The sequence below is a fragment of the Chlorocebus sabaeus genome, chromosome X, assembly GCF_047675955.1.
Source record: "Chlorocebus sabaeus isolate Y175 chromosome X, mChlSab1.0.hap1, whole genome shotgun sequence".
In the NCBI taxonomy this organism is placed as follows: Eukaryota; Metazoa; Chordata; class Mammalia; order Primates; family Cercopithecidae; genus Chlorocebus; species Chlorocebus sabaeus.
In genome coordinates, this window is record NC_132933.1 from 105855849 (window position 1) to 105868845 (window position 12997).

Genomic DNA, 12997 nt, shown 5'->3' on the forward strand with positions numbered 1-12997 from the left:
GTCACTGTACTCTCTACTTTTAGTACATTCGGAAATTTGCAAAAAGAGTTTAAAAAGTACTTTAAACCTAATAAATAATTGAACTAAAAAGAAAAAGTTGATAATAAATGTAGGGTTTCCAGTTTTGCAAGGTAGAAAGTTGAGTTAAGGTAGAATATGGTTTCATCACTATAAGGAAATACTGTGTGTGTGTGTATTTCAGTTAGACATTTATTATTAAAAGTTACAGTCTTTCTATAAAGAACATGTAATCTAGAATTTAGAAATAAAATCTTGGTAGAATTACTCAGGTATATAACTTGATTGATATTCTTTGACTAGAATATGATAAATTCCAATAAATGACCTAATAATTTTCCAACAAAAAAATGGACAAATGCATTCGTTTTGATTAACGTGTGGATAATCTTAAATTTAAAAAGACTAAATGTTTGTCTTATATGCTTGACATAGATTTGCAACTCAGTAGTATATGGTGTTCCTGGAACACAACTGAAGACCTGGTATGTAGAGGAAATATGAGGGGTGGTGCTAGAAGACAGACATCTGTGGAATGATTCACATCCTCTCAAGTTAGGAGGATGGAGGCCTGCTTCATTAAGAAGCTCAGGGTCGGGTGGGGGTGGGGAAAAGAACAACATGGGGAACTGTCAGGGGAATCCCCTTATTTCTGTTTTGCATATGAAGAATCCTAGAGCAGCCAGGTGAGGCTCTCTAGTTTAATAAAAATCATGGGAAGAGTCTGAAGACTATTCATAAGTGTTAATAGGGATTTTTATCAGCTTATTTTGGTTGCAGTTTCCAATTTTTAAAAATGTTTAGGCAATCTTTTCCACCTTTCCAAATCCTAATTATTGTAGCTTCATTAGTGTTGAACCAATGCTTTCTCATGTCTCAATTCTTTGTTTATGCATTCTTTTCATATGTATTAAACGAACAAAAACCCTTAAAAAACTACAATGTTGACAATGCACTTACTAAGCACTAATAAATTTTTTAAAAATTACAATGTTGACAATGCACTTGTTAAACACTACTATTTGTCCCTCTATCTAATGATGATGCCAATTACTGTGATTATTTCTAACTGAACTATGAGGTCAACAGGGATTACTGGTCATGTTTTTAGTGTTTTAATATGAACATCTTATTCAGATAGTTCGTGGTAGCTTTAGATCTAAATATTTCAGCTGTCATGAAAAATTGTGAGACTCTGAAGCAGACAAAAAGGATTTCTGGATGTCTTTTCTAGTGAACCCTTCTGAGTTATCTAACATGACCTTGGAACAAGCCACTATGTCTCAATTAGATTACTGCAACAGCCTCCTAGCTGGTCTCTTTGCTTCCCCATTAAAGCAACCAGTGACAGGATTTACATTTTAAAAGGACCATGACATTCCTCTGCTCTAAAACTGCCTATAAAGTATGATCTATATTTTTATTTTTAATTGCTCTAAAAATAAGTGACAGTTCAGGCCAGGCACAGTGGCTCACCCCTGTATTCCTAGCACTTTGAGAGGCTGAGGCAGGCAGATCGCTTTAGCCCAGGAGTTCAAGACCAGCCTAGGCAACATGGCAAAGCGCCATCTCTACAAAAAAAATACAAAAATTAGCCAGGCGTAGTAGCGCATGTCTGTAGTCCCAGCTACTCGGGAGACTGAGGTAGGAGAATCATGTTAGCTCTGGAGGTTGAGGCTGCAGTGAGCCGAGATCAAGCCACTGCACTCCAGCCTGGGCATCAAAGTGAGATCCTGTCTCAAAAACAAACAAACAAACACACAAACAAAAAAACAGTTCAAAGCAATAACATTAACAATGTATTAGGTGTTTATAGCATATACAACAGTAATATATTACAATAATGACACAGGGATGAGAAAGAAGAATTAAGAATATAATGTTATCAGGTCCTTAGATGACAGGTGAAGTTGTGTAATATTAGAAGGTAGACTCAAATTATTTAAAAATATTTGCTGTAAAACCCAACATAACCATTAAGTAAGTTTTTGAAGAAGAGGTATAAATATAAGTCAATAAAGGAAATTAAGTGGAATTATAAAATTGCTAAAAAGAAAAAAAGGTAATAAGAAAAAAAGAACAAATGGAGTAGAAATCAGCTAGCAAGATGAGAGATTTTGATCCAACTGTATCAATAATCCCTTTCAATGTGAATGGTCTAAATATGGCAGTTAAAAGAGACTGACAGACTGGATTAAAAAGCAAAAACCAACTACATGCTGTCTACAAACACTCATTTTAAATATACAGCCTTGATAAGCTGAAAGAAAAGAGATAAATCTTTACAATGAAACACTAACCAAATGAAAGCTAGAGTAGCTATATTAATTTGAGATGAAGTAGATTTCAGAACAAGGAAAACTATTAGAGATAAAGGAAGACATCAGAGTCGGACATGGTGACTTGTGTCTGTAATCCCAGCTACTCAGGAGACCTAGGTGGGAGGATTACTTGGGCCCTAGGAGTTTGAGGCTGCAGTGAGCTATGACTGCACCACTGTACCCCAGACTGGGTGACAGAGCAAGAACCCCTCTCTTAAAAAAAAAATGAGGGACATCACATAATAATGAAAGATTCTCCAAGAAGATATAACAATCCTAAATGTGTATGCACATAATAACAGAGCTTCAAAATACATGAGACAAAACCTGACAGGATCTGAAAAGAGAACAGACAAATCCACAATTACAGTTGGAGACTTCAACACTCCTCTCTCATTGATTTATGGAACAAGTAGGCAGAAAATCAGCAAGGATACAAATAACCTGAATAGCACTATCAACCAACTTGACCTAGTGGACATTTATAGAAAATTCAACCAAGCAACAGCAGATTACACATTCTTCTCAGATGCACATAGACTATTCACCAAGATAAGCCACATTGTGCCATAAAACACATTTTAATAAAGAAAACAGAAATCATACAAATGCGCATTCTTGGACCATAACAGGATTTAGAAATCAATAATAGAAATATACCTGGACAGTCCCCAAATCTTTGGAAATATAAACAATTATACTTCTAAATAATCTGTGGATCACTAAAAAATATTTTTAACTAAATCGGGGTCAACATACTTTTTCTGTAAAGGGCCAGACAGGAAATATTTCAGGCTTTGTGTATCATAACATAGTAGATACAAGGATGAGTGGCCAGGTGCAGTGGCTTATGCCTGTAATCCCAGCACTTCGGGAGGCTGAGCGGGCAGATCACCTGATGTCACGAGTTTGAGACTAGCCTGGCCAACGTGGTGAAACCCCATCTCTACTGAAAATACAAAAATTAGCCGGGCGTTGTGGCAGGCACCTGTAATCCCGGCTACTCGGGAGACTGAGGCAGGAGAATCGCTTGAACCCGGGAGGCGGAGGTTGCAGTATGCCGCTGCACTCCAGCCTGGGTGACAAGAGCAAAACTCCATCTCAAAAAAAAGAAAAAAAAGAAAAAAAAAAAGAATGAGCGTGACTGTGCTCCAATAAGACTTCATTTATTAAAGCGCGCAGTGGGCCATATTTTGCCAAACTCTGAATTAAATAAAAACGAAAATACAACATATCAAAATTTGTGAGATGCAGCTAAAGCAGTGCTTAAAGGAAAAATTGTAACATTGAATAACAAATATAGTCAATCCTCATTATATGCAGATCCCTTCATTCCCTTCATTTCAAATTTACCTACTTGCTAAAATTCATTTGTAACTCCCCAAATCAATGCTTGCAGTGCTTTCATGGTTATTTGTGGACATGCACAGTGGCAAAAAATTTGCATTGCCTGACGTGCGTGCTCCCAGCTAAGGTTGAACAAGGTGACACTCCGCCTTTTTGTTTCAGCTATTGTACTATAAGAAAGTGTCCTTTGTGAAGTCTAGGTAGTGCCATATTTTTCACATTTTTGTGCTTTTTGTTGGTGATTTTGCCTGTTTAAAATATCCCCTAGGTCAGGCACAGTGGCTCATGCCTGTAATCCCAGCACTTTGGGAGGTTGAGGAGGGAGGATTGCTTGAGGCCAGGAGTTCGAGATCAGCCTGGGTAACATGGCAAGACCCCAACTCTACAATATTGTTTAAAGAAAAATAGCTGGGGGCTGGGTGTGGTGACACATGCCTGTAATCCTAGCACTTTGGGAGTCTGAGTTGGGTGGATCACCAGAGCCCAGGAGTTCAAGACCAGCCTGGGCAACAAAGCAAGACCCTGTCTCCTTTATGTTAAAAAAAAAAAAAAATAGCTGGGCATGGTAGAGTGCACCTGTAGTCCTAGCTCCTTGGGAGTCTGAGGTGGGAGGATCACCTGAGCCCATGAGTTTGAGGTTACAGCGAGCTATGGTCACACCACTGCACTCTAGCCTGGGTGACAGAGCAAGACCCTGCCTCCAATAAAATAAAATAGCCCCCAAACGCAGTGCTCAAGTGCTATCTAATGGCTCCTAAACTGAGGAAGGCTGTGCTGTGCCTCGGGAGACAATGTGTTAGATAAGCTTTTCTCCAGCATGAGTTCTAGTGCTGTTGGCTGTGAGTTCAATGTTAATGAATCAACAGTATATACTAAATAATGTATCTTTAAACAGAAACACACATTAAACAAAGTTATGTCCTGGGCCAGGCACGGTGGCTCACACCTATAATCCCAGCACTTTGGGAGGTCGAGGCGGGCAGATCACCTGAGGTCAGGAGTTCGAGACCAGCCTGACCAACATGGAGAAACCCCGTCTCTACTAAAAATACAAAATTAGCCGGGCAAGGTGGTGCATGCCTGTAATCTCAGCTACTCGGGAGGCTGAGGCAGGAGAATCACCTGAACCCAGGAGGCCAGGGTTGTGGTGAGCCGAGATCATGCCATTGCACTCCAGCCTGGGCAATAAGAGCAAAACTCCGCCTTAAAAAAAAAAAAAAAAAAAAAAAAAAAAAGTATGTATGAAAACCTACAACTGACGGCTGGGCGTGGTGGCTCACGCCTGTAATTCTAGCACTTTGGGGGGCTGAGGCGGGCGGATCACCTGAGGTCAGGAGTTTGAGAACAGCCTGACCAACATCAGGAAACCCTGTCTCCACTAAAAATACAAAATTAGCTGGGCATGGTGGTGCATGCCTGTAATCCCAGTTACTCGGGAGGCTGAGGCAGGAGAATCACTGTCTCAGCCTCCCAAAGTGCTGGGACTAGAGGAGGGAGGGAGGGAGGGAGAGAGAGAGAGACAGAGAGAGAGAGAGAGAGAGAGAGAGAGAGCGAGCGAGAGAGAGAACTTACAACTGACATAAATCCTTTTAAAATTTTAATTTAATTTAATTTTTTTTAAGAGATGGGGGTCTTACTTTGTTCAGGCTGGTCTTGAACTCTTGGCTTCAAGCAATCTTCCTGCCTTGGCCTCCCAAATTGCTGGGATAACAGGCATGAGCAACTGTGCCTAGACCTGCAATCATTTTTTGTTGTTGTTGTTGTTGTTGTTGTTTTGAGACAGGATCTCCTTAGGTCACTCCCCACCAGGCTGGAGTGCAGTGGTGTGATCTCAGCTAACTGCAACCTCTGCCTCCCAGGCTCAAGTGATCCTCCCACCTCAGTCTCCCAAGTAGCTGGGACTACAGGCACACACCATCATACACCCAACTAATTTTTGTATTTTTTTGTAGAGATGAGGCTTTGCCTTGTTGCCCACGCTGGTCTCGAATTCCTGGGCTCAAGTGATCCACCTGCCTCGGCCTCCCAAAGTGCTGGGACTACAGGCATGAGCCACTGCACCCAGCCACTGACATCATTCTTTTTTTTTTTTTTTTTTTTTTGAGATGGAGTATTGCCCTGTCTCCTAGGCTGGAGTGCAGTGGTGCGATCTTGGCTCACTGCAACCTCCACCTCCTGGGCTCAAGTGATTCTCCTGCCTCAGCCTCCCGAGTAGCTGGGATTACAGGCAAGTGCCACCACGCCCAGCTATTTTTTTGTATTTTTAGTAGAGATGGGGTTTCACCATGTTGGCCAGGCTGGTCTCAAACTCCTGACCTCGTGATCCACCCGCCTCGGCCTCCCAAAGTGTTGGGATTACAGGCATAAGCCACCACACCCAGCCAAATATCCTACTTCTTAGCAACTTTTACCCCAATAGTTTTAGCACCCACTGATAATCTTTGTCTGAAATAATTATTACATTGGGGTTGGAAATGGTGATTTCCAAAGTCCATCATTCCTTTTGCATCTTTTAGCTCACAATATTCTGTAAACAGCAGATGAACATTCTTTTCTTCCCTCCCCTTTTTGTTTAACAATATGGATGCATAGATTTCTGTTGCTAAATCATTACCTTCATTCTTCTTCTCTTTTTTGGGGACAAGGTCTTGCTCTGTTGCCCAGGCTGCAGTGCAGTGGCGTGAGCATAACTCACTGCAGCCTCAAGCTCCTGGGCTCCAGCGACCTCCCACCTCAGCTCCTGAGTAGCTGGGACTACAGGTGTGCATCATCCCTAGCTAATTTTTGTATTTTTTGTAGAGACAGGGTCTTGCTACGTTGCCCAGGTGGGTTTCAAACTCCTGGCCTTAAGCAATCCTTCCACCTCACCCTCCCAAAATGCTGGGATTACAGGGGTTAAGCACTACATCCAGTCCCAGTATTCTTTTTAATTGTTAAATTGTCCCGAATTTGGCCCATGGAAACTCCTTCAAGCTGGCTCCTAAGATCTTTTGATATGAACTCATCAGTCTTTGAATACCTCCTATAGGCATCTCTGGTTTTTAAGACTTGTTTGTATGATATTTATTTGCTGAAATTCCTGCAACATCTGCTTACTGCTTTTAGTTCTACTTTTTGCAGCAATAGAACATTTTACTTCTTCCATGTGGAATTTTCTGTTACTTGAATGCAGATACTATATTTGGGTTGGAACAATTCTGTAATACTACTTCACTAACATCACACAAGTACATAAATCATTAATTTAGCCCTACCGATAGGCTCACTTTATTCCTAACTCTCACACTTTAGTATGTCCAATACACTTATTACCTGATTCAATTTCCAAAAGCTGCTAAGAGGTTAAAGGTTCACTTTCAAGCTTCCAAATGTTCCCACATCAAAATGGTTGCATTAAAGGGGCCAGGTCAGAATTTCCTACATATATTCTGGGGTAGAGTCATGCAGGGGTCACAGCAAGTCCTTGCTACCACTACAGTAACCACAAAAGTATTATCAAATACTGCATTAATACTTACCAGCTGAGTTACACCCAGCATTACTTATTATCCTAACAATCCTCTAACATTTGCATACAGATTTTTGCAGTTTATTATAATGTTTTTATACATAAAGAGCACATAAAATGCAGATGGGCCCTCTCTCTAGGGTATACCCAATCAACACTGCATATTACTATACATATTTGCTCAGGCCAGTCAAGAAAAGCCTGATGAGCCTTGAGCAAACAATGTAACCACTCTGAACAGGTAAAGAGTACTCTGTCCTCTAGAATCAATACACCTTCAAATACAAGTAGGCAGACAGTAACCCTTCAGGTGGGCACACATACTCAAGTTCCTCTCTTTGAAGACCTATATCCAGTATCTGAAATTTATTGGTGGCATTTACCCATTAGGGAAAACAATTCTAATTATACACGGGAAGTTAATCAATCATATTAAATACATAAAATAGTATACCACTTTATATTTCTTATTTCTTTTCTGGTATGATTAAAGCACACTGAAGATAGAAAGAATCTTTATCAAGTGCTTTGCAACTCTGAGCAGGGAGTATGAAATATTTACTCACACTATAAAGGTACAACGATAATACAATAATTAAAATAATAAGATACATAATAAAATGTGACTTTCAGTACTAAGAACAGAGGATAGGGGAAAAAAAAGGATAGGAAAAAAAAGGGGGAAAAATTAGTTAACTAATTTCTAGTTAGTTATCTAGGGCTCCTTGAGTGATGTGAAATTTTGACATTTCTGAACAATAACAGAAAAAAAGAACAAATGAGAAAGAGAAGGCAATGTAAAAGAAATGTTAAAGGCAAAAGTAAATCAAATTGGTATGTAAAGAAAATATCCACAAAAGTATACCAATCATCCAGAAGGTACCTTTGTTCAGAAGAGGAAGGAAGTCAGGTGCTTTTTCCCGAAAAACCCTTTGAGCATCCTCAGCTTTCATGGACACTTCCTTTGTCTGAACTAGGAAAAAGCCTTTACCAACCATCTGTGAAAATAAAATTTCATTGAGATTTTAAAATGAACTTCTGAGACTAAAACAATGATTTCCTATTCTAGTATTTCTCTGTATAAAATGCAACAACAGCACACTGATTTTTGTTTTAATTATAAGTCTAATTCAGGGTGTTTGCTATAATAAGTTCTCACTATATATATGAGATTCTTTCTTACAGATGGGTGGTTCTGGTTTAGTACTGCAGTTAAGAGTAAGGGTCAAATAAATGTGTATTATCTCTCAAGTTTAAAACATGATTAAAATTTTTCTACGACCAGATGGAAGTTTTAGTTTGGTGATACTGCGAATGTCCAATAAGAAGAGAATGGTTAAGTAAACTATGGTACAGTCACATGATGAAATGCCATAGTTCATTACATTTATCATAGTTCATTAAATACAACAAAGATGTTATAATAAAATGAGGAAAAGCTTATGTAATAATGTTAATTTTACTTTTATTTATTTATTTTTCTTTTCTTTTCTTTTTTTTTTTGAGACAGGGTGTCACTCTGTTGCCCAGGCTGGAATGTAGTGGTGCAATCATATAGCTCACTGCAGCCTCAAACTCCTGGGCTCAAACGATTCTCCCACCTCGGCCTCCCAAGCAGCTAGGACTACAGGCCTATGCCACCATGCCCGGCTAATTTTTAAAATTTTTTTGTAGAGACAGGTTCTCGCCATGTTGCCAGGCTGATCCTGAACTCCCGGGCTCAAGCCATCCTCCTGCCTCAGCCACCCAAGATGCTGGAATTATAAGCATGAGCCACTGTACCTGGCCAATAATGTTAATTTTAAAAGGCATGATACAAATTTATATAGTATAGCACAATAATGGTAGATCACACTTATGGAGCACTTACTATGTGGCAGGCAGTTTTATGTACTTTACATATATATATTTAACCCTCTCATGAAGTAGGTTTCATTACCCTCATTGTACAGATGTGAAAACTAAGGCGCACAGTGATTAAGGAACTTGCCCAAGGACATTTAACAATTAAGTGACAGAGCTGTGATTCAAACCTAGTTAATCCGATTACAGACTAAATAAATTTAAAAATTATTCCTAAAAAGATTATTCAAGGTATGGCACAATTATGTATTGATTTTAAACTTATTTTACTCTTTCTTATTTCTATAATTCTTCACAATGAGGACATATTAATTTTTAAAGTAATTATGAAAGTAGTTTTTAAAAATACAAAGTCAGCCCAGCATCATGGCTCACACCTGCATTCCGAGCACTCTGAGAGGCCAAGTTGGGAGGATTGCTTGAGACTAGGAGTTTGTGACCAGCCTGGGCAACACAGCAAGACCCCATCTTTATAAAAAATTTTTTTAAATTAGCCAGGTGTGGTGGTGTGTGCCAGTAGTCCTAGCTACTCAGGAGGCTGAGGTGGGAGGATCCCTTAAGCCCAGGAGTTAGAGGCTACACTGAGCTATGATCTCACCACTGCACTCTAGCCTGGACAACAGAGCAAAACCTTGTCTCTAAAAAAAAAAAAAAGTAGTTATTCCAACCACTTAATTTTTAGCAAAGCTTGTTAGGTTTTTAATAATTAAAAGTAACATATATTCTCAACACAGAACATTTGAAAAATAAAAAATAGAAATGAAGAAATATCAACCAGGGTGCTACAACTAAAAGATCCTACTGTCATACCGGCATACCCTCCCAGTTTTCTTTTTCTCCCATTACAGAAATAATATATGCTCATTGTTAAATCCACAGAACTACAAAAAAAAAAAAAAAAAAAAAAAAAAAAAAACTCTTAATAAAACGACTGTTAACATTTAAGTATCTATAACTTTCCAGACTTACCTACTTAAAAAAATCAGTTACTTACATAATATTCTACAGATTTTCACTTACTTGATTGTGACATTTTCTACATAAAATCAGTTTTAATGGCTGATAGTATTTCATCCTATGGCTACATTATTCCATACCATTCCATCAAATTTTATCAAACTCAAATCCTATTTCAGAATCTTGAAATACCCTCATTCAATGCTGCCTCGAAAAAAAGAAACATACATTTAAAAATTGTAGAGAATTACATGGACATCACTGCCAGATGACTGTAAAATAAAAATATCAGAAACAATTCTACCTCTCTTATTTTCTAGAGTGCTTATCATATCTCATTTTATAAACACAAACTGATATGATTATGATGATTACTTCAAAATAATGTTACCTAAATAATAAACTGTACTTTAATATTTCCCCACAGATATTTGGAGAGACTCCTTTTCATGAAAATTCTTCTACTTTTAAAGACTTAAAAATAGTGGTAACTACCCAACTTCAATTTCAGATGATGAAATACTCCCAAACAATTCAAACTATTTTATTCTACTTTATCCTGTACATATCTGTGATGTAGGTAAGAAAAGTCGAGGAATGTGAGTTTTATTGTTTGTTTGTTTTTGAGACAGAGTCTTGCTCTCTCGCCCAGGCTGGAGTGCAGTGGTGTGATCTTGGCTCACTGCAACCTCTGCCTCGTGGGTTCAAGCAATTCCCTGCCACAGCCTCCCGAGTAGCTGGGATTACAAGTGTCCACCACCACGCCTGGATAATTTTTGTATTTTTAGTAGAGATGGGGTTTTGCCATCTTGGCCAGGCTGGTCTTGAACTCCTGATCTCATGATCCACCCGCCTCGGCCTCCCAAAGTGCTGGGATTACAGGCGTGAGCCACCACGCCTGGCTGGAATCTGATTTTTACGTGAGAAAACCAAAGTCTAGTAACTTCTCTTGGCTTCCTATGGAGTGTACTTTCTGCTTTACCCCGCCTTTTTAGACTTCCTACCCTCTCTCAAATTGTATACTTCCTATTGCAAAAAAAAAAAAAAAAAAAAAAAAAAAGTATTTAATGCATTAAAACAATGTGAAACAAAATTCTGTGATCCTCCTGGGGTTTAACAAATATAGAGTTAGCAATCATAGTTTCAGTCTAAGCTGTCCTAAGACACTTGTGTTATGACATGAGAAAGACTCAAGTTTTATTTTTTTCATCTCAAGATTCACTAGCTTCTATACATATTTCCCTGTGAACTCATTTCATTTTTTAAAAATGTAATCTCTCAATATAATATGTAAGTCTTTTGTCTTTCAGCATGTTTTGATACCCTCTTCACATGTACTTGGTATTTTATTTTTTGTTTGTTCTCTTCATTCCTTAATTCTGTACTTTCAGAATAAGATAGGATAACTACAGCCAAATAGTCCCTAGACTGGAAGGCCCTAGAGTCCACATGCTTTCAGTCACATTCCTGCTCCACCAGGCATTCAGCAACTTGCCTTTACCACTGAGGCAGCATAACAGCATCATGTTTAAGGGTTAAGGTGTGGCCTACACAGCTAGACTGCCTGGACTGGAATCATGGCTCTGCTGTTTACCAGCTGAATGACCTTTTGCAAGGTACTTACCCTCTTTTAGTCTATTTTTCATATCTGTAAAATGGGGAATAATAGCACTTATTTCATAGAGTTGTTTTAAGTATTAATTCATTTAAATTCCTTTCCATAGTGCCTGGCATATAGTAAACACTATGTAAGTGTTAGTTATTATTATCGCTGTGGGATTATTGTTTATATTGTATTCCAGGGGATATCTAAAGAACATCATTCTTCCTGGTCATATTCTTTTCAAGGGCACACAACACTCCCATTTCACATACCAGATACCAAAGGTTAAAAGGTTAAGAACATTTGATGACTCATGAAGAAACACTGTTTTGATGGCTTTTCTCTTTAAGCATGCTAAATATTCTTTATGTCCACTCCTCATTACCTACGAAAAAGGAGTTTAACCTAAATAATTACATAGTTTGAAAATTGTATGTAGTTTTTTTTAAAAAAATCACCATACAGCACAATGAAAGCATTTACCTCTCAGATGTTGGATTAACATGTGATCAGATAGCTCAAAAGCCAGAAGCACATTTTTCTATATCTTACCAGATTCACAGAATGTTTTTATCACATAGGCATAAGCAAAAAAGAAAATCTAGAAGTTTTAAAATTATACTTTGACTTCTGTTGGTTTAAAAACTACCTCAGATATACTTTGTAGATTTCAGACATTTCTACATGGGTTTTCTACATTGTGGAATGTATAGCTATTGAGAGGTATTCATTTTTAATATTTTCCTAAAATCATTCCTTTTGATATGTTCCAACTTTAAAAAAAAATCCATTCAAAAAGAGACTTGATGAGTTTTCCAGCCAAGCATGGTGACTCTCACCTATAATCCCAGCACTCTGGGAGGCCGAGGTGAGTAGATTGCTTGAGGTCAGGAAATAGAGACCAGCCTAACCAACATGGCAAAACCCTGTCTCTACTAAAAATACAAAAATTAGCAGGCATGGTGGCGGGCATCTGTAATCCCAGCTACTCGGGAGGCTGAGGAAGGAGAATCGCTTAAACCTGGGAGGCAGAGGTTGCAGTGAGCTGATATGGCGCCACTATACTCCAGTCTGGGAGACAAAGTGAGACTCTGTCTTAAAAAAAAAAAGAGACTTGATGAGTTTTCCATTCACTTCTCCATTTCTGTAAGTTTGGTTTTTAAATTCAAACAGATTCCTCCTGAAGGTACCTGATTAATGCATAATCAATACATCCTACTGCTGTCTTCCCACTGGAGCACCCACCAACTAAGGAACTGCTGCTTCTGGAGCCCCTAACCTCTGTATCTCCAACTATTTTTCAAGCAGAAGCTGCAATCCCAAAAACCCTCCTCTACTCATGAGCTCACCAAGACCCACTGTTCATAAGCCTATGAGTTT

The 12997-nt window shown here is 38.6% G+C and overlaps 1 protein-coding gene across 1 annotated transcript in view; it reads right to left on the reverse strand.

Annotated features, from left to right (window-relative positions):
* RP2 (RP2 activator of ARL3 GTPase) overlaps positions 1-12997 on the reverse strand; it is a 35435-nt gene that overhangs the window by 5052 nt on the left and 17386 nt on the right. Inside the window, exon 3 of the mRNA XM_007991498.3 lies at positions 8078-8192. Within this exon, the coding sequence (XP_007989689.1) occupies positions 8078-8192 (115 nt within the window). The remainder of the gene's footprint in view (positions 1-8077; positions 8193-12997) is intronic.